The sequence below is a fragment of the Brachyhypopomus gauderio genome, chromosome 11 (assembly GCF_052324685.1).
Source record: "Brachyhypopomus gauderio isolate BG-103 chromosome 11, BGAUD_0.2, whole genome shotgun sequence".
Taxonomy (NCBI): domain Eukaryota; kingdom Metazoa; phylum Chordata; class Actinopteri; order Gymnotiformes; family Hypopomidae; genus Brachyhypopomus; species Brachyhypopomus gauderio.
The window spans coordinates 19,572,128-19,594,860 of NC_135221.1; the positions used below are offsets into that span (position 1 = coordinate 19,572,128).

Here is a 22,733-nt window from a genome sequence, read left to right on the forward strand (position 1 = left end):
CTGTTATACACACACCCTCAGATATCTGCATGTGTGTGTGTGCATGTCTGTGTGCAAATGCATGTGTGTGTGTGTGTGTGTGTGTGTGTGTGTGTGTGTGTGTGTGTGTGTGTGTGTGTGTGTGTGTGTGTGTGTGTGTGTGTGTGTGTGTGCACATGTGTGTGCGTGTGTTACCCTGCTGTGCTGTGATGCCAGTCTCTGGCCTGCACCATTAGTCTGAGCGCATCAGAACATTGTTTAATCATACCATAATTACACACGCAAGTCCCAGCAGTCATCACAGTCTAATTATCAATAAAAATCACACACAAGCACATACACATATCAGATAGCACCTCATAGACATGCAGGGGAAATTAAACTCTTTTCGGAGCTCTCCAGTAGCCCAGAAACACCACAGGAGGATTAGGCTACCAGCTGACTGGAAGAGTTAACACTCAGGCAAACATGCTTAAAATGACACAAGAATTTGGAAGCCCACCCTCAGATATCACTGTTGCACACACACCCTCAGCTAACACTGTTAAACACACCTTTAGGTATCACTTTTACACACACACACACACACACACACACACACACACACAACCTCACGTATCACTTACACAGAACCCTCAGATATCTCTGTTACACACACACCTTCAGGTGTCACGGTTACAAACTCTCCCTCAGGTATCACTGCGGTACACACACCCTCAGGTATCACTGCGGTACACACACCCTCAGGTATCACTGCGGTACACACTCCCTCAGGTATCACTGCGGTACACACACCCTCAGGTATCACTGTGGTACACACACTCCCTCAGGTATCACTGTGGTACACACACCCTCAGGTATCACTGCGGTACACACACTCCCTCAGGTATCACTGCGGTACACACTCCCTCAGGTATCACTGTGGTACACACTCCCTCAGGTATCACTGTGGTACACACACTCCCTCAGGTATCACTGTGGTACACACACCCTCAGGTATCACTGCGGTACACACACTCCCTCAGGTATCACTGCGGTACACACACCCTCAGGTATCACTGTGGTACACACTCCCTCAGGTATCACTGCGGTACACACACCCTCAGGTATCACTGCGGTACACACACCCTCAGGTATCACTGTGGTACACACACCCTCAGGTATCACTGTGGAACACACACCCTCAGGTATCACTGCGGTACACACACCCTCAGGTATCACTGCGGTACACACACCCTCAGGTATCACTGCGGTACACACACCCTCAGGTATCACTGCGGTACACACACCCTCAGGTATCACTGCGGTACACACACCCTCAGGTATCACTGCGGTACACACACCCTCAGGTATCACTGTGGTACACACTCCCTCAGGTATCACTGTGGTACACACACCCTCAGGTATCACTGTGGTACACACTCCCTCAGGTATCACTGTGGTACACACACCCTCAGGTATCACTGCGGTACACACACCCTCAGGTATCACTGTGGTACACACACTCTCAGGTATCACACACATGGCTGGAATTTTTCCTTACTTCCAGCTGGGCTGGTAATTGCCGTGTCTGTAGGTGTGCAGATCCATACATCCTGCAAACAGTATGAACTACACAGCACGGCTGTGAACAGCAGGCAGGATTCCTGCACGTCTACATCTGTGTCTGAGCTCAGTGTCTCCCACAGTGTAGGTGTGGCAGGCTCTTTGCTTCTTTATTGCTTTATGAAGGCATTTATGCCTGATTCTATTACCTTACAAAGCTGTACGAATCTGATTCTATTATGTCATAAGAGAGTGAGAGTCTGTTTTTATTTCCTCATAAGTTCACAGCAGTCTGATTCAGTTACCTCAAAAGAATGCAGAGATCTCATTGTATTATCTTATGAAGATATAATAGTCTGGTTTTATTACCCCATGAAGGTGTAAGAGTCTGAATCCATTATCCTATAAGTGTTTGGAGTGTTTTTGAGAATTCAGGAGTCTGAATTTGATACCTAAGGCTTTTCCTATATCATTAGGCTCTAGCTGTCTGCAGACAGCATGAGCTCACACAACAGAGGTGTCAGTGACCAGCTCTGGGAACGCCAAACGGTAATGTAGATCAGACCCATCAGACACAGTAATGTAGATCAGACCCATCAGACACAGTAATGTAGATCAGACACAGTAATGTAGATCAGACCCATCAGACACAGTAATGTAGATCAGACACATCAGACACAGTAATGTAGATCAGACACATCAGACACAGTAATGTAGATCAGACCCATCAGACACAGGCAGATCCAACAGCAGTGCCATGTCAGCTTGGAGTATTTGTACAACAGAGAGAAGAGAAAAGAGAGACAGAGAGGATCACAGATGGAGAGAAAGACAGAGAGGATTACAGACAGAGAGAGAGAGAGAGAGATAGGATTACAGACAGAGAGAGAGGATCACAGAGAGAGAGAGAGACAGAGAGGATCACAGACAGAGAGAGAGAGACAAAGGATCAGAGAGAGAGATAGATAGAGAGGCTGTTCCCAGTGGGGGGAGGGGCCACCAGCCTGTCATGTTGTCCCAAACGAGGGGTCAGGCTGCCCCAACACACACACACACACACACACACACACACACACACACACACACACACACACACACACACACACACACACACACACACACACACACACACACAAAACTAGAACTCAAAAATCCATATTTCATATGAACATATTCCTCTGTCAGATCCCTGGCTAACATCACATATAAAATGCATAAGGTGAATAGTGAATGATGGGGACCTTTATTATGTAGTGGGGCTATTAGCACAGATAGTCATTCTTTAAAGAAAACTAGATGTTTATTTGTTGTCCATCACATAGGAATTTCAGTACCAGATCAGAGGAGAATCTACGTTTCCACTGCAGTTTGTACCTTTATCCTCTGATTCTATATTATCCTCTGATTCTATATTACCCCAATAACTCTGATATTAAAGCACAGTGGCTATTACATAAGCACTGGCAGGTTAAAAGGCTGTGTAGAGAAACAAGTAAAACAAACAGTGACAGAGAGACAGAGAGAGAAATGCAGAGACAGAGGGAGATACAGATGGAGTGAGAGAGAGAGAGAGAGAGAGAGAGAGAGAGAGAGAGAGAGAGAGAGAGAGAGAGAGAAAGATAGAGAGATCTCTTTGGTGTTCAGCTGACACTTCAGGTAATAAAACACATAGCAGTTTCACTGGCATTTCTCATAGGAACAGTGTGTCAGTCATGGAAACAAACACACTTTAAAGCACCATTTAAAATCATTTTATTTGAAGCCTTTCCTTTTCTTCAGTGTATGAGCAACACACTAAGTGAATTAACAGCAGAACCAGAAAGGTTTAGTCCAGAGGATCCAAACACCAAGCCCCTATAAACGTAAGCTTCTAGAACACAAAGCCTCCAGAAATGTAAGCTTCTATAACACCAGGCATCTTCTATAAATGTAAGCTTCTAGAACACAAAGGATCTATAAGCACAATCTTCTAGAACACCAAGCCTCTATAAACGTAAGCTTCTAGAACACCAAGCCTCTAGAAACGTAAACTTCTAGAACACCATGCCTCTATAAAGGTAAGCTTATAGAACACCAAGCATCTATAAACGTAAGCTTCCAGAATACAAAGCCTCTAGAAACATAAGCTTCTAGAACACAAAGCCTCTAGAAATGTCAGCTTCTAGAACACCAAGCCTCTATAAACGTAATCTTCTAGAACACCAGTCCTTGATAAACGTAAGCTTCTAGAACACCAGTCCTCTAGAATCTGTTTCTGGGACCTCAAGCCAACATATTTCTAAATGACATCATTAAGGCCCTTTCTGAACATGTCACAGGTACTGTCAGTACGTACAGAACACTGTACATGTGCTACAGAGCCAGTTGGTAAAATACGGTGGCCAAGAAGACCCATCATGCTACAAAAGAAAAACGTGCTGCAAATACACAGAAAGTTATAACAAAATAACAACATGTACGCTACATTTCAGAAACGCACTGCATATTCAGAAATGCTGGAAATCCCGTCACATCACAGTGGATATGTGCACCACCACAACGGAAGTGGGTACCAACACTATACATAGCTGACTCCTCCGGCTCCCGTATGCGGAGGCTGATGTGAGCTGCACACTGTTGCCATGTCAGCCTCTCACTGCTCATCGGGGTACTGAACACTGGAATGCTGACAGTGCGCTCCAGATATTCCAAACGTTATGATGTGCTGTCACTGTAAAGCAGAAATGTTTTACCGCTGGTTGGCATAGTCTGTTCTTCACAACCGGAGGGTTGTGGGTTTGACTCCTGGGCCATCACTGAAGTGCCCTTGAGCAAAGCACTTAACCACTGGGCTATGGTATGTGTGTACCATGCCCTCCTAGTGATCACTAGTTTGCACTTTGTAAGTCACTCTGGATAAGAGTGTCTGCTAAATGCTGTAAATGTAATGTAGATGTGCAAAAGTCAAGTCCTGAGTTTGTACTGCAGTGTAATTTAGCATGCTCATTTTCATTCCAAGATGCTTATTTGTCTTGGTGTAAATGTAACCCGAATTTCATGTGGTGTTAATGCCAGTCATAACCGCCGGTTGGCGAAGGGTTAACTTTTGCCTGACATATGCGTGGCATCCTACAATCTCAACCAATTAGAATAGAAAGTAAAATTTTGTTCTGCATGCTCAGCACAACGCTGTTTCCTATAGGAGCTGCTTTAGCGAATCACAGCTGGGGATCGAATGGTTCCGCCTACTGCTTTGCGTAGTCTACCAAGACCGCTACTCTTTTATTCTTTTGTTCTTTTTCTGATGATTCCCCTCGTGTTGAGACGTGTAGTAGTAGTTATTTGAGGAAAACAATAGTAGAAATCCTGCTATCGAAATTCATGAAACAGTACTACACAGTACTACAAACGAAGAAAATTGGGGACTTCAAATCTCCTATATCCAGCTGAACTGACGGAGAATTAGTAAGCAAATAACGCCGTTGCTGGCTAGACCTGGTCGGGACAGTCTAGCAGCAAGTCGAATTCGTCATAGAGGTCAGGTTTTTTATTGGGGATCATCAGACTCCGGGGAGACAGTGCCTGGTGGATCTACTGGAGAGTTAGATGGCGAGCCACCCACGGGTTGGACTATTTTCTTTTGAGTGTCATCTTCACTACATACTGATGAAGTAGGAACAAACTAGTCTGAAAGACTGTTACCTTCCTTCCACTCACTATCTTGAGCACTACATGTACTTTTATTATTTTTAACACCTGTTTCAAATCTGATTTGTGTGTGTGTTGACTTGTTGCTAAAGCAAAGGGGACACAAGTGAAATAATTTTTATAATTTCTGTAATTTCTGATTATATCTGTATATATATAATCAGCTGTTATTTTCTTTAGCCCTGTAACTCTGTACGTCCACCTTCATTCTCCAGTAAAGTGTCCATTCCCTTTGAGCCGTATCAGTCTCCCGTGCATGCTGTCACACACCTCACCTCCTCACAGAACCTATATATACTGGTCCATAGCCTTATTGCAGTTCTGATCTCCACTTATATTGGCAAGGCAGAACGGCTGCCGCTGTAGTTGGTAACTGCGGTAAACTCAGGTGTTACATAAACAACACACATTCTTTTCTTTGTCTGTGGCTCAGTGGTTAGGATTACTGGCCTTGGTCGGCCAAAAGTTTAACACCCTGCTAGTTAGCGAACTGCTAGTGCACACTTTCTCCTAACATGCAGGTTTGTCTTTAAATAATTAATTATTAGTGGAAAGTGTTAGCAATTATTTAGCTAGCTAGTTAGTTAACCTAGCTAACTGTCATCACCCAATTTTACATGTACGTAGTTGAGAATCTTCCTCAAAATAAGCCTACCTCTACATACCTCTAAACCAGGGGTGTCAAACTCATTTTCACCGTGGGACACATCAGCATAAACATTGCCCACAGAGGGCCATATGTAAATGTAAATATATGTTTGCTTGTTGCTCTGTTATGATAATATAAATCCTTTTAATTTGTTAGGTTATGAAACCCACATTACTCCATCAATCAACAATCAAACTATCCAAATGAATAAAGAAAAATAACATCAAAGATATCACATTTACTTTGTTCAAAAGTTGAAATATCCATTAAATGTGAAAATAGCAAATGTGCTTCAAAAACACTCCCTCTGAAAAAGACTGCAGCGCGGGCGATTTCTTCAGCTAGTTTTTACTGCTGTATGGTTGGTTTGTGGTTGTAGCTTTTGCAAACACATTCTGTTGCGATCACAGCTTGCCTTTTAATTCTCTGGCAATTTGTTGTTTTTCTAGCAGGGGTGGAAAGTAACTAATTACATTTACTCACATTACTGTAATTGAGTACTTTTTATGAGTAATTTGTAATTTTCTGAGTAGTTTTTGAAATATGTAATTTTTACTTTTACTTGAGTACATTTTGACCCAAGTAGTTTTACTTTACTACTTTACTACTGAACGCCCTCACATTACTGAGTAAAAAAAAATATTGATGGCGAAAAATTAAATGCGGGCAGAAATTTAAACTTCTGCGTCCCAGAACTGAAGGCCAATTGCGTGGCCTTGCCTTGCGCGCGCCCTTTCTATTGTCTCATAATCAGGTCATAATCTGGTGCACTTATTTCCAAAAGGATGAGATTGTTCTATCTTTAAATCCTCTATCTATCAGGTTCTGTGGGATCCTGTGTACATTTTATTGTGAAAAGTGGAATCCTGTGGGCACTGTATTTTGAATAGTTGGATCCTGTGAGCATTTTAAATAGTGGAATCCTGTATTTTGTTTTATTTTGAGATGTGGGATCCTGTGGTCATTTTATATTTTATTTTGAGCTGTGGCAACCTGTGGGCATTTTATTGTGAATATTTGTCACGGTGAAAGCTCCGGACCCTTCCCTGTGGGCGTGTCATGACGTCGTCTGCGTGCTGTTATGTCCATGTTTGTACTTCCGTGGGTGTGGGTTGTTTGTGAGCGTGTTCGTTTGTTACACCTGTGCCTTGTCTCGAGGTCACGTGGGTCTGTGTAACTCACTTATTTAATGTGCGTTCGCGCAGTGTCGTGTGCTCGTCTTTGTCTAAGTTTCATGCCAGTGTGAGTGTCACTTTGTTGTGCTTGCGCCACCGCAGTGAAGCTACGTGTTCATTGTCAAAGTAAAGTTCGTGTTTGCACCTTCTGCTACGTGTCGTGTCCGTTCCTCCGCACGTCACAGAAAGACGAGCCAAAGAGAAAGAGGTATGCCTGGATACGCCACCCGGGCGCCTAAAGGGAAGAGAAAGAGCCGTCGCCACCACGGCTCTTCCCCGGTCCGTCACCACGAAGCCCCTGTCTCCGAGCAGGAGATGATGAGGAACCCGTTGTGCGCGTACATGCTCTGCGCGGCTCGGGAAGCGGAGGATGCGGAGATGGCAGAACACCTACGCCAATCCGCGGTCCGCATGTGGAGGGACCAGGACCTCACCGCTTCCCTAGAGCCCCCGCACCGGGCGGTAAGAGGCGGCAGGACCGAAACCCCGCACGCGTATTCTCCCATGCCAGTGCCCGAGAGCGCAGAGCAAGGAGAGGATAGCGCGCTACTCCCGGTCTTCCCCGAGGAAGAGGAGACCGATGAGCCGTTTTGGGTGGGCATGGGTGCCTTTTCCCTCACCCCTCCCGAGGAAGAGGAGGAAGAGTCCTATCCCCCCTCAATGTGCTCGAAGAGCACGGTGGATTACGGGGGTGAGGAAGGCAGTCTCCCACCGTCGGAGGGCGAGACGGAGGGGACGGACTCCGAGGAGGAGGAGTATTCCCCGTCAATGTGCTCACGGAGCACGGTCTGCTACGGAGAGGAAGACGTCAGTGCTCCGCCAACGGAGTGCGAGGCGACAGGCGTGGACTCCGAGGAGGAGTATTCCCCGTCCGTATGCTCGGAGAGCACCGTTCGTTACGGGGGGGATGACGTCAGTCCCCTCCCATCTGACTACGGTGAGGAGAGCGAGGGGGAGAGCCCCCCGTCTGTATGTTCGCTCCCGACGGTATACAAAGGGGGAGGGAGCGGACCGGACAGTTCGTTCGCATCGGTGAGTGGGGATTCCTGCGAGGAGGAGCCCATGGACCACTCCCGATGCGAGACCCCCGCTCGGTCCATGGACTGGAGCGTGGCCGAGGAGGAGGAGCCGGAGATGGACACCACCCCCGATACCGGTCCAAGAGGGGGTTGGCCTGGCAAGGGAGGGGCTTCCTACGGGAGATTCCCGGAGAGGGAGCGCCGGCAGGCCTATCGCGCAGCAAGCCCCTACGGTTCTCCCAGAGGAGGGAGTCACGGACCCGGGAGGAAGGTCGCTGTGAGACCCGCCGGTCGCGCTGCCTCCAAGCGGGCTAAAAGTCGCGCTGCACCTCGCGCGTCCGCCAGGTGTGCTGCCCCCAGGCGGTCGACCAGTCGCACTGCACCCCGCGCGTCCGACCGAAGCACGGCACCCAAGCGGTCGGACAGTCACGCCGCCCCTCGAGCGCCCGCCGGAGGGACTGGCCCCAAGCGGTCGACCAGTCGCGCTCCACCCAGCGCGTCCGCCGGCCGTGCGGCACCTGGCGGTGAGCGGGCGCAACAGGCGGGAGGAGCACCGCCTGCTGCAGCGTCTCCAGCCCTCGGAGCCTTCGCGCCGCTACCGGCGTTGCCTCAGGCGGGAAGCCTGGCTTCGGGGCTGAATGTGTGTGTTCCGGTGTTTCTGTCTGTCCCCTTGTGTCTCCCTAACCCACTGTTCCCTTTTGTGCCATTTGTGTTTCATGTTCCAGTGTGTGTGTTTGTCAGCGTGCCATTGTTTAACGTTTTCTCCCCTGTCTTCCCAGGGAGGGTGTGCTAGAGCTGTTCGCGGCGGTTCCCGCCGTCGGGGGTGACTGCTCTCGGAGGCTCACGATCCCGGCGGCTCCGGACCTGCCCCGTCGGTGTTGGTTCGGGGCTTCCCGGCTACGCGGGACGCTCCGGGAGTAGCGAGCCCCTGGCGGAGGGTTCTGTCACGGTGAAAGCTCCGGACCCTTCCCTGTGGGCGTGTCATGACGTCGTCTGCGTGCTGTTATGTCCATGTTTGTACTTCCGTGGGTGTGGGTTGTTTGTGAGCGTGTTCGTTTGTTACACCTGTGCCTTGTCTCGAGGTCACGTGGGTCTGTGTAACTCACTTATTTAATGTGCGTTCGCGCAGTGTCGTGTGCTCGTCTTTGTCTAAGTTTCATGCCAGTGTGAGTGTCACTTTGTTGTGCTTGCGCCACCGCAGTGAAGCTACGTGTTCATTGTCAAAGTAAAGTTCGTGTTTGCACCTTCTGCTACGTGTCGTGTCCGTTCCTCCGCACGTCACAATATTGGGATCCGGTGGGCACTGTATTTTAAATAGTTGGATCCTGTGAGCACTTACTTTTAAATTGTGGGATCCTATGAGCATTTTTTAATTTTTGATGTGGGATGTGAGTAGTGGAATCCTGTTGCATTTTAGTTTGATTTGTGGCATCTTGTGGGCACTTAATTTTGTGTGCATTTTGTTTTTTGAATAATTTGTTATTTAAATTTCTTTATTTTTATCATAGTGTTGTCCGTTGGACAATAGGACTGAAAATAGTTTGCACTTTATGGTACAGGTTGTGACTGTCCTTGTGCTGTGAGGAAGTATGTTCCTGAGCCTAGCTGATCTTTTGCAAGTGTGGATGTGCACTTAAATACACTTTGAAGTTGATTAAAACAACTTGTGCTGAATTTGGTTCATGATTCATCCATGCATTAAATAACTGAAAGTAACTAAGTAACTTTTACTGAAATTACATTTTAAATAAAGTAATTTTGTACTTTTACTCGAGTAAATTTGGAGATGGGTATTTTTACTTTTACTCTGAGTAGATTTTAGGCAAAGTAATGATACTTTTACTCAGTTACAAATTTTCAGTACTCTTTCCGCCTCTGTTTTCTTGATGCCTAATTTTGGCATACTTAACTCCATGTTTGGTCTAAAAATGCAGATGTAGATTGTACCCTTTGACAACCGCCACCGCTTCATAACACAAAAGACAGCGATTTTTCTCCTTGAAGCACAAACATATATTTGCTTTCCCATCTTTCTTGAAACATCCTTCCATCTGCATTGATTTTTCTATTCCTGAACATTTTGGGATCATTATCATCATTATTATCAATAATACTTATTGGGAAAATTGCATTGATGTGGAAACACTGCAGTGTCAATATGCCGTCACTTTGCAGGTTACATAATTGTGGCAAATGTAGTTTTTGGTCACTGCACGTTTGACTTATTTTCTTAGACAATTAGGCTTTTTAAGCTCTCGTAGGCCACATAAAATGACGCGGTGGGCCATATTTGGCCCGCGGGCCTTAAGTTTGACACCCCTGCTCTAAACCTACCTCTACATAGGACTGTGCCATGATATAATAAGAAACATAGATTATCATCTCATTATTTGATATAACCTATTTATTAATAGGTTATTAACCTATTTATTAGATATCAGCAGAGGGTCCTGCGAGGTGAGGGTGTAGTGAAGCCACTACACAGTCAACATTGTTGCCCTCCTGCCCTCAGGGCCAGAGAGAAACAGCTGTTCACATGTACATTGAAGATGCTGCTCACATGGACAGTGATGAAGCTGCTCACGTGGACAGTGAATAAGCTCCTCACATGGACAGTGATGAAGCTGCACGTGTGAACAACGAAGAAGCTCCTCACGTGGACAGTGATAAAGCTGCGCATGTGAACAATGATGAAGCTGCTCATGTGGACAGTGATGAAGCTGCTCACGTGGACAATGAAGAAGCTGCTCACGTGGACAGTGATGAAGCTGTGCATGTGGACAATGAAGATGCTGCTCACGTGGACAGTGAAGAAGCTGCTCACATGGACAATGAAGATGCTGCTCACGTGGACAGTGAAGAAGCTGCTCACATGGACAATGAAGAAGCTGCTCACATGGCCAGTGATGAAGGTGCTCACGTGGACAGTGAAGACGCTGCTTACGTGGACAGTGATGAAGGTGCTTACGTGGACAGTGAAGACGCTGCTTACGTGGACAGTGATGAAGGTGCTTACGTGGACAGTGAAGACACTGCTTACGTGGACAGTGATGAAGGTGTGCATGTGGACAATGAAGAAGCTGCCAGGTACACTCAGCATTAGCTACAAGAATGCACATGTGACTTCTTAGACAACATAATAATAAATACATCTGAGGCCAATAAAAATATATCGCTATTTTAAACGAGTGTTGTAAATTCACAAGTCTCAGCATTTGTTTGAGGGGTTAGTGATCCATTCCTTAGCTGCATGACTTTCTCAGAGATGTTTTTCATAAAGATGTTTTCACAGAGGGCCTCGACACGCTTCAACACACCTCTACACACCTCCAAGGAGAGTTTAAAACAGAAGACCAAGGAGCAGGAGGGAGAGGGAAGGAAGGAGAGAGAGACTGATCATCACAGTACATGCAAAATAAACAAATAAATACATCAATCTTGAGATCTTGATATAACGATGAGTGAGCAATGAAAAAAGAAAGAAAACATGTGACAAGTCTGGAGCACGGGAGTAAACCAGGAACCACGTCCTGAACATCTGAAACTGGAATAAACCAGGATCCACGTCCTGAACATGTGAAACTGGAGTGAACCAGGAACCACGTCCTGAACATCTGAAACTGGAGTGAACCAGGAATCATGTCCTGAACATCTGAAACTGGAGTAAACCAGGAACCATGTCCTGAACATCTGAAACTGGAGTAAACCAGGAACCACATCCTGAACATCTGAAGCTGGAGTAAACCAGGGACCACGTCCTGAACATCTGAAACTGGAGTAAACCAGGGACCACGTCCTGAACTTCTGAAACTGGAGTGAACAAGGAACCACGTCCTGAACTTCTGAAACTAGAGTGAACCAGGTACCACGTCCTGAACTTCCGAAACTGGAGTGAACAAGGAACCACGTCCTGAACCTCTGAAACTGGAGTGAACAAGGGACCATGTCCTGAACTTCTGAAACTGGTGTGGACAAGGAACCACGTCGTGAACTTCTGACACTAGAGTAAACCAGGAACCACGTCCTGAACTTCTGATGCTAGAGTAAACCAGGAACCATGTCCTGAACTTCTGACGCTAGAGTAAACCAGGAACCATGTCCTGAACTTCTGACACTGAAGTGAACCAGGAACCATGTCCTGTGGGGCTGGAGGCCCATGATTCAATACAACTAAGTCAGCACAAGGATGTGAACTCACTACCTCTCAATGTCTCTCTCTCTCTCTCTCTCTCTCTCTCTCTCTCTCTCTCGCTTTTTCAATCTCCCTAATACTTTCTCAGTCTATCTCTCACTCACTGTCTGTCTATCTGCCCCTCCCCTGTCTCTGTTGGTCTCTCTCTGGCTTTCAGTTTAGTTAAATTCAAAGTGATCTGTTAGCATGACAAAACGTGCTACATTTATATTGTCAAACCTTGAAATACAGAGTATGAATGTATTAAAGAATGACAATACAATAATAATAGAAGAATAATACAATGATAATGCAAGAACAAATCGTATTGCTTATGAAACAAAACATTTAGATTAAACTAATTCATTAAAAAATTTATGAAAAGGTAAAATATACAGTTTTTGTGTTATTGTGTGTGTGCATGTGTGAGTGTGTGTGGACACGTCACTCTCTCACTCCATCCCCTCCGTCTCTGTTGGTGTGTGTGTGTGTGTGTGTGTGTGTGCGTGTATGTGTGTGTGTGTTTGGGTGTGCAGTGGCGGACTTAGCAATTTGGGGGCTCAAGGCGAATTTAGCTAGGGGGCCCATCAACATTTATATGCGAGAAATAAGGTAGATAGTCAGGGGCCCAAGGCAGTTGCCTAGCCACGCATCTATGCAAAGACCGCCTCTGTGGGTGTGTGTGGGTGTGTTTTAGAGGAGTGGTCCGGACAACGCCCAGGTTAGGAGATAAAGCTCAATGCTGCTGGTCTTTTCTCTGGAATACATGTACAGATCTGGAATCAGTTGCTTCCAGTCATGTCCTTATGAATATTCACTAAGCAGCAGCGGAACTGACCAATCACAGACTCTACCACTGGCTGCTGGTTGATGCAAATGCTTGTATAAGGTGCTCAGGTAACTGCTGTGTTGGGTTGCACATGTGTTTAACACTCTGAGTGACACTTTATCACGTTATCACTAATTAAGTTGGACCAAATGTCCAGGGAAACAGGACAAAACCGGCTGCGTTGTTAGAATCTGCAAAACACAGAAGCAGCCTTAAAATGTATATGCTAAATGTGAACATTCAGAAACATTTATCTTTAGTTACTGAGATGGTAGGGTTAGGCTTAAAGTAGCAATAGGTAACTTTGCAATAGGTAAGGTTTCATCATATTTGCTAAAATATGTCAGTATGACTTGGGTCCTTACTAGGACATGAGACAGAGAATCTGTGAAAACAAACTCATCCACCTTATCTTCCAAATGCAGGAAACAACCAATCAGAGCCAGAGAAAGAGCAGCTCTCCATATCAATACCAGAGTGGCTCGCCATAGCAACAAAAGAGTGGCTCGCTGTAGCAACGACAGAGCAGCTCCCTATCAATGAAAAAGTGCCTTGGCACCCTGGGCTGATGACATGACGACATGAACAATGAGTCCCCACAGCGTCAAAACACGCTGATATACACATTTAAACACTCTATGGGTCCCCACAGCATGGGTCTATAGGTCCTGTAAAGTGCAAGTGGTCCTGTAAAGTGCATGTGGTCCTGTAAAGTGCACGTGATCCCGTAAAATGCACATGGTCCTGTAAAGTGCACGTGATCCTGTAAAGTGCATGTGGTCCTGTAATGTGCATGTGGTCCTGTAAAGTGCACATGGTCCTGTAAAGTGCACATGGTCCTGTAAAGTGGACGTGATCCTGTAAAGTGCACGTGATCCTGTAAAGTGCATGTGTTCCTGTAAAGTGCATGTGGTCCTGTAACGTGCACATGGTCCTGTAAAGTGCACATGGTCCTGTAAAGTGGACATGATCCTGTAAAGTGCACGTGGTCCTGTAAAGTGCACATGGTGCTGTAAAGTGGACGCGGTCCTGTAAAGTGCATGTGGTCCTGTAAAGTGCACATGGTCCTGTAAAGTGGACGTGGTCCTGTAAAGTGGACGTGGTCCTGTAAAGTGGAGGTGGTCCTGTAAAGTGCACATGGTCCTGTAAAGTGGACGTGGTCCTGTAAAGTGGAGGTGGTCCTGTAAAGTGGAGGTGGTCCCATTGCACTAAAACGTTCACCAGGTTCTTCTCCCCACCGCTGGCTGCAGTAAAGCACCTTTATATTATTATATGCTATTATACTACATAACATCTATAATCTTATGTTAACTTCACTGATACTAGAATACTGGAGGTAAAATAATATGTTTCAAAAGTATTTTTTCCTTATATGTTGCAAGTATAACAAATAAAATAGATGAAATACAACTATATTTTACACACACCTACAAACACACAAGGTCTCAAACACACATAGTTTGAGTGTTGTCTCTAATGCTAATCACTAGTACACTGAGCTCATTTTGCCATGGCAACCCAGCTCATTCAGTCTCACTGGCAGCTGAACAAGCGTCTGCGTGACTGTAGTGTCTGTCAGTCATATAAAGGATGTTAGAGCTGTGACTGTAGTGTCTGTCTGTCAAGCTTCCCAATTAAAGATTTTTTGTTGATTTTGTATTTCATACAGAATCTGAATATTTTGCTAGGCAGCCCTTGTATCCCCATCAGTAACCGAGGAGACAAACACGTGCATGGTCCCTGGATACGGCCCACTTCGCTGCTCCTGGTCAGCTCCTGCTTAAGTGTACTGCAGGAGGCGTGTCCTGTTTAATGGTAGTGCAGGAGGCGTGTCCTCCCAAAACTCCTCCCTCATCCAGTCCCCTTAGCAGAGCCTGCTAAGGACATGTGACATTTGAGCCCAGCATAGGAGATTCTGCTCTACTGAGGAGCAATCCTGCTTCCAGTGCAGGATTACAAATAACACACACTCTCTTATTATTCAAACACACACACGCACACACACACACACACACACAGCAGAGAACCCTTATCCTCCTTCATGCAGCTGATTAGTGGGAGGAGCATGTTAATTGGTGGGACTGGACTCTATTACATCATCACATTTGGGTTTCTGCAGTGTCCATGGGAGCTGGGCCTGCGGGGGTGATCCAAACAGAGCCAGGTTCTGCTTCCTAAACACCATGACTCTTCAGTCTCATTAGCCAGCCACTGAGTGAGCAGCTCGGACCACACAGACATCACAGCATTGTTCTGGCACGAGGACCTGACAAAGCAAGTGGGCAAGTGTGTGTGTGTGTGTGTGTGTGTGTGTGTGTGTGTGTGTGTGTGTGTGTGTGGTGGGCAGTGCTTAATAATTAAACACTTGCAAGCTGTAAGGTGTATGAACGAATCCCAATCCACACGTGATGTAACAGCAAACAGCAAACAGCATAACAATGAAACATCAATTCAGAAAACTGCAAACGTGAGAGAGAGAGAGAGAGAGGGAGAGAGAGAGAGAGAGAGAGAGAGAGAGAGAAGGTAGTCTTACAGATCAATAAGCTGGAGGTTCTGGAACAGCTGCCAAGACAGGGTGGTCAGAGGGTTCCTGGACAGGTTTCTGCGAGAGAGAGAGAGACAAAAGAGGAGAGGTCCATGATTCAAAGGCATCCGTGTTCGTATCAGGCTGATGAAGTGAGGACACATCGGCAGTATAAAGCAGATCTGGTGATTTGCAAGGCAACAAATTAAATATACGGAAAATGCCTGGAGTCCTAAAACCAGTCGATCCAGTAGAAGAGACAGAAAGGCCAATAGAGCTTGACAACAGAGACAGGGCAAGAGAGAAAGACACAACAGAGACAGACAACAAAGACAGGGCAAGAGAGATAGACACAACAGAGACAGGGCAAGAGAGACAGACACAACAGAGACAGACACAACAGAGACAGGGCAAGAGAGACAGACACAACAGAGACAGACAACAGAGACAGACACAGTACCTCCAACAACAGTGAAATAGCCTCAGTGTCGTTGGTGTGAACTCCACAGTGATGTTGGCAGTGCATAATAAACAGGGAGTCTCAACGTGAGGAGCAATAAGTCTGAAGTAGTAGACATAACAACACCATGACATTGGAGGGAAACTTAAGACAAGTCACACACCACAGCCCCTACACATGCCACACCCTGATACACAACACACCCCCTATACACACCACACCCCCTAAACACATGCCACACCCTCTACACACACGCCACACCCCCTATACACTCCACACCCCCTACACACCACAGCCCCTACACACACATCACACCCCCTACACACTACACACCCCCTACACACCACAGCCCCTACACACTGCCAGACTGCTTTTCTTAGACCAGTCATCTCTGGCTGAAAGATTATCAGAGTAGTCCAGTCATCATGGTTTCTGGACACTCAGGAATATTCAATGTAATTCCAGCATCACAGTTTCTGTCTCTGATAACACTGATCACTGATTGTAAAAGCAACACACTATATATCAAGTGAACCTTCATTCAAACAACCCCGGTACCAGTACCGAGCATCCTGTCCAGTCCTGAGGGTTTCAGAGTTTTTTTTTTCTTCTGCTGTAACACATTTGATCAATGAAGTTCTTCTTGCTCCTCATGAACTCTGCTAATCACTGTGCTCATCACTGTGCACTGTGCTCATCACTGTATGTGAGTCACTGTTCTCCAAGAGCTGGGCTGTCCTGGGCAGAGCTGATGTAGACAAAAACATCCTTGTAGTAAATCTGCAAATAGCTTCAGCACCATGGACAGCTCTTGATGACTTTAACCAAAGTCTTTCATAGATTTGTAGCAGGTGCAGAGATGCAGGAGTCTGTGTGTTACATGCAGCACCTAGCAGACAACACACACCCTGATTGTGATTGTGATCAGCTCAGCCAAAGGCCTGAAGACTAATGAGAGATCTGCTCAGTAGTAATGTTGTCTGCGGTGAGTGACGTCTATGGTGATTGACGTCTATGGTGAGTGACGTCTATGCAGTAAACTCACCACTGTTACATGAAGTGTTGTTGAGTTTGTCTGAAGAAGAGACGGTGAGAGAAATCTTACCTGAACTCTTGGTGACAAACCACTTCAGATTTCTATAGTGTGCAATATGTTAAGAGTTACTTATTGGAACAAATGCTCCAATACTAATAATAATACTGCAAATCTCCAGAGCAGCACAGACCCGACCCCACCCAGAGCAGCACACAGACCCAACCCCACCCAGAGCAACACAGACCCGACCCCACCCAGAGCAGCACACAGACCCAACCCCACCAAGAGCAGCACAGACCAGACCCCACCCAGAGCAGCACAGACCCAACCCCACCCAGAGCAGCACACAGACCCAACCCCACCCAGAGCAGCACAGACCCGACCCCACCCAGAGCAGCACACAGACCCAACCACACCCAGAGCACACAGACCCAACCCCACCCAGAGCAGCACAGACCAGACCCCACCCAGAGCAGCACACAGACGCGACCCCACCCAGAGTAGCACACAGACCCAACCCTACCCAGAGCAGCACACAAACCCGACCCCACCCAGAGCAGCACAGACCCAACCACACCCAGAGCAGCACACAAACCCGACCCCACCCAGAGCAGCACAGACCCGACCCCACCCAGAGCAGCACACAGACCCGACCACACCCAGAGCAGCACAGACCCGACCCCACCCAGAGCAGCACACAGACCCGACCACACCCAGAGCAGCACACAGACCCGACCCCACCCAGAGCAGCACACAGACCAAACCCCACCCAGAGCAGCACAGACCCAACCCCACCCAAATCTCCCAGACCTGCAGGAGAAATTAATGTGTGTGTAATGAGCATTTTTACTAAGAAGAACTGATAGTCCTCAGACTCCTTCACTTCACATGACAAACAGCAATCAAATTTGTGTCAAAGTCCTTCAAAGACTAACAGCAGGAATGAATGAATGAATGAATGTTTCAATTTATATAGCACCTTTCAAGATACCCAAGGCGCTTTACAATTGTTTACACAGCTACAAATCTCAGACAGCCAATCACACACCGGCGAGAAGCCGATTGCGCACAGCGTACTCTCTACCGGGATCCACAGCCCCCTGGGGGACTGAATGGGGTGCAGGAAGGGGAGAGAGGACAGACCCTAGTGGCAGAGCACCATCCACCACTGGACATACAAGCACACACACTCAGACGACAACAACTTGTTTTTATTGAACAGAGAGAGACACAGACAAACACTCATGGAGAGACATAGACACACACTCAGGGAGAATTTGGAACTGCCAATTAACCTAAGCTCCATGTTTTTAGACTGTGGGAGGAAACCAGAGAGCCTGGAGGAAACCCATGCAAACACAGGGAGAACATGGAAACTCCACTCAGATAGGGGCTTGAACCCAAGACCCCAGTGCTGAGAGGCAAACGTGCTAACCACTATGCCACCGTGCTGCCCTGTATGAACATTAATATGGAGTCTGTACTTCACAGGACATTAAAGACAACATGTGTTACTAGTAGTGGTGGCACTTTAATGCGTTAATTTCAATTAATTAATTACAGGGAAATTAACGAACTAAAAAAATTTACGCATTTTAACGCATTTAACACGAGACACTTTTGCACCGTGGAATGTTTCTCAGTGCACGAGTTCCAATAAGATGAGCATAATGGAGATGACTGAAGAGGCTACGCTGGTGGATGGGAAATTTAAATATAAGAAACTTCCAGATAGAAGTACAAACAAAAATAGTGTTATTTGCACTTTATGCAGGAAGAAACATGTTGGGGCTAACATGCAGGTCAGTAATGATAATTTAGCTGCTAAATGTATTCCTAGTACGAGCAAACCACATGTCGGGGTTCATATTAAGAAACAAAATTCACTGGCGAGATGGATTGCTCTGGACTGTAGAGTGCTCTCTGTGGTCGAAGGCTTAAGAGTTAAAGTGTGTGTGTGTGCATGCGTGCGCGTGTGAGTGTGTGTGTGTGTGTGTGTGTGTGTATGTGTGTGTGTGTGTGTGTGTGTGTGTGTGTGTTTGTCTGAGTCTTAGGCTGCCTCACATCTGACACGCCACAGCATAAACTCCTCCAGCAACGCCTATCTGTTTCCATAGCAACTCCACCCTGAGCAATATCTCCCTCTCTCCCTTTCGCTCTTGACCATGTCACAGGAGCAAAGTGCAAAGTGGAGTCTTCACAGCTCTCTCACCCACGCACACACACGCACACACACGCGCACACACGCACACACACGCGCACACACGCGCACACACGCGCACACACGCGCACACACGCACACACACGCACACACACGCACACACACGCGCACACGCGCGCACACGCACACACGCGCACACACGCGCACACACGCGCACACACGCGCACACACGCGCACACACACACACACACACACACACACACACACACACACACACACACACACACACACACACACACACACACTCCCACTCCCACTAATACACACACACACACACACACACACACACACACACTCCCACTAATACACACACACACACACACACACATATCCACACATTTACACCCACACACATACACACACAACTCCCTCACCAGCATGCACACCCACACAAACACGGACACCCTCATCAACAAACACCTTAACCAGAGCCCAGACTAACACACACAGACACACACAGACACACACACAATCACTGCCACGGTGCACACACTCCTGTGCCCTCAGCCTCTAGATCACGGCGTTAAACTAATAACGAGACGATTAAAACCACAGCCAGGAGGATGCAGCCAGGTTCATCTGCTTCTCCACATAATCATCAGCACACATAGAACAGTCCATCCACACATAGAACAGTCCATCCACACACAGAGCAGTCCATCCACACACAGAGCAGTCCATCCACACACAGAACAGTCCATCCACACATAGAACAGTCCATCCACACACAGAGCAGTCCATCCACACACAGAGCAGTCCATCCACACATAGAACAGTCCATCCACACACAGAGCAGTCCATCCACACATAGAACAGTCCATCCACACACAGAGCAGTCCATCCACACACAGAGCAGTCCATCCACACATAGAACAGTCCATCCACACACAGAGCAGTCCATCCACACATAGAACAGTCCATCCACACAGAGCAGTTCATCCACACATGGAACAGTTCATCCACACACAGAGCAGTCCATCCACACACAGTACAGTCCATCCACACACAGTACAGTCCATCCACACACAGAGCAGTCCATCCACACACAGAACAGTCCATCCACACACAGAGCAGTCCATCTGTGTGTGGACAGAACAGTTCAACCACACATTGAACAGGTCATCCACACACAGAGCAGTCTATCCACACACAGAGCAGTTCATCCACACATGGAACAGTCCATCCACACACAGAACAATTTATCCACACACAGAACAGTCCATCCACACACTGTTCATCCACACATAGAACAGTCCATCCACACACAGTTCATCCACACATAGAACAGTCCATCCACACAGAACAGTTCATCCACACACAGTGCAATTCATCCACAGAGAGTAGCTCTGTAGCAGGTTTTGAAAGTCATATTTTCCAGATCCTAATTCTGACATTTTAAACAACAAGGGAGTGTACAACATCACCTGACTACAGCAGCTAAAGTGACTACAACAATTGTTCAAAACTACAGTTAAAGTTTCATGACACACCATTGATGCTCCCAGCCCAGGAAGCATTAATCAAAACAGAGCAGCCCCCACACACACACACAGATGTGTGAGAATGTCCACTCTGCCTGGAGTCAGCAAGATCTGGGGCAGGACAAGAAACATCAGTGTGGGGACGGTACTGATTCCAGTTACACACACACACACACACACACACACACACACACTACACTCTCGACCTTACACACACACACACACACATACACACACACTGTGGGCTCTCTCTACCTCAAACACACACACACACACACACACACACACACACACTTTTGGGTTTGAACTGTAGTAGTATTTGTCCATGATGCTCTCTGTTTACCTGGAATAAGTGGAGCAATTTCATCCATAACACTAACAAAGTCCGAGTTGAAATTGTTCATTGTTCAAATCATCAAGAAGTCCAAATGATTCCTTCAGTCACTGATGAACCTCTTCTAAGAAACGACATGCTGGGATGTTCTGTTCTGTTGAGGCCCGGGTATCAAAGAATTCACAGTAATGATCTGATGAAGCTACATCCTTCACAGTGGCTGATATGTTGAGATTTTGAAATAACCAAACCCAGAATGTGACCATAACAGTATGACTGTCAGTCACATGCCGAGAGCCCAAAAAAGTATAGTATAGCCCAGAGCATTATTTACATTAAAATCTCCAGCAATTATAAAAGGGTCAAAGTGAAAATGAGAGACACCAAAACTGAAAATTCATCAGTAAAATCTGCGTTGTACCTTGGAGGCCTATAGACTGTTATTAGTAATATTTCTGGGATGCCAGTCAGAACTACATAGAGATACTTAAAGGATGTCATATAACCAAATGATAACCAAATGAACTGCTCGCATTGGTAGAACCATTAAATAGAGCAGCTATACCTCCACCTTTACTGCTGGCTCCAGTGTAACATATTGACCAGACAGAGAGGGATCCAACTGCGGAAGTATACCGCTTTTATTCAAATGAGTCACGTTTACAAGAAACGGCACGAGTATCACTAGCGCTAGGCGCAGTAATAACAGCAGCGTTTTCGTGGGATGGTCAGGACGGTCCAGAGTCATAACGGGGGGGTAGAATCCGGGAGGTACAGGAGGGCTAGACAGGAGGCGAGGTCTGGAGAGAAAGCAAGGGTCAAAGCACAGGAGATCGAACAGGCAATGGAAACGCTTGGTATGCTGCATGGGAACGGCAATACTTCGCGACGAGGAAGTGGTGGGAAGGTGTATATATGTGACTGAAAAGAGGGCGTGGTAATTAGTAGCAGGTGTAGCTGGGAGGGACATATCAGACGGCATTCCTTACAGTACCCCCCCTCAAAGGAGCGTCTCTTGACGCTCTACGACGAGCCGGGGGTCGACCGCGGCGTCGGGGTGCCGGAAAGTTAGGGTGCGCAGCGTTGAAGTCCGCGATCATAGTGGGGCAGAGAACATCCCTCGCTGGGATCCAGGCATGCTCCTCGGGGCCATATCCTTCCCAGTCAACCAGGTATTGGAGACCCCCGCGTCGGCGTCAGGATTCCAACAATTCCCGGACTATATAGGCAGGACGACCATCGATGTCCAGAGGGTCCGGAGGCTTGGCAGATAAGGGAGGAGTGGTGAAAGGCCTGTAGTGAACTGGTTTCAGGAGAGAGACATGGAAGACAGGGTGAATGTGGTAGTGTGTAGGTAAGAGGAGTTTATATGTAACTGCGTTGACTCTGCTGAGAATCTTAAACGGTCCGATGTAACGTTGGCTGAGTTTTTTGCTCCGGTGTTTCAGATTAAGGTCCCGTGTCGATAGCCATACCCTCTGTCCCGGGTGATAGATCAAAGCAGCAAGATGACGGCGGTCTGCGTTGAGCCGGCGCGTATGTAGGGCGCGACGTAAATGAACATGTGCCATCTCCCAGGTGCGGGCACTGCGCTTCAACCACTCGTCCAAAGCCGGAACGTCG

The 22,733-nt window shown here is 46.9% G+C and overlaps 1 protein-coding gene across 1 annotated transcript in view; it reads right to left on the reverse strand.

The window, feature by feature from the left end:
- The window catches only part of ntrk3a (neurotrophic tyrosine kinase, receptor, type 3a), a 189,416-nt gene that overhangs the window by 112,347 nt on the left and 54,336 nt on the right, over nucleotides 1–22,733 (reverse strand). The window contains 1 exon segment of the mRNA XM_077022580.1: nucleotides 15,588–15,656. Coding sequence (XP_076878695.1) covers nucleotides 15,588–15,656 — 69 coding nt within the window.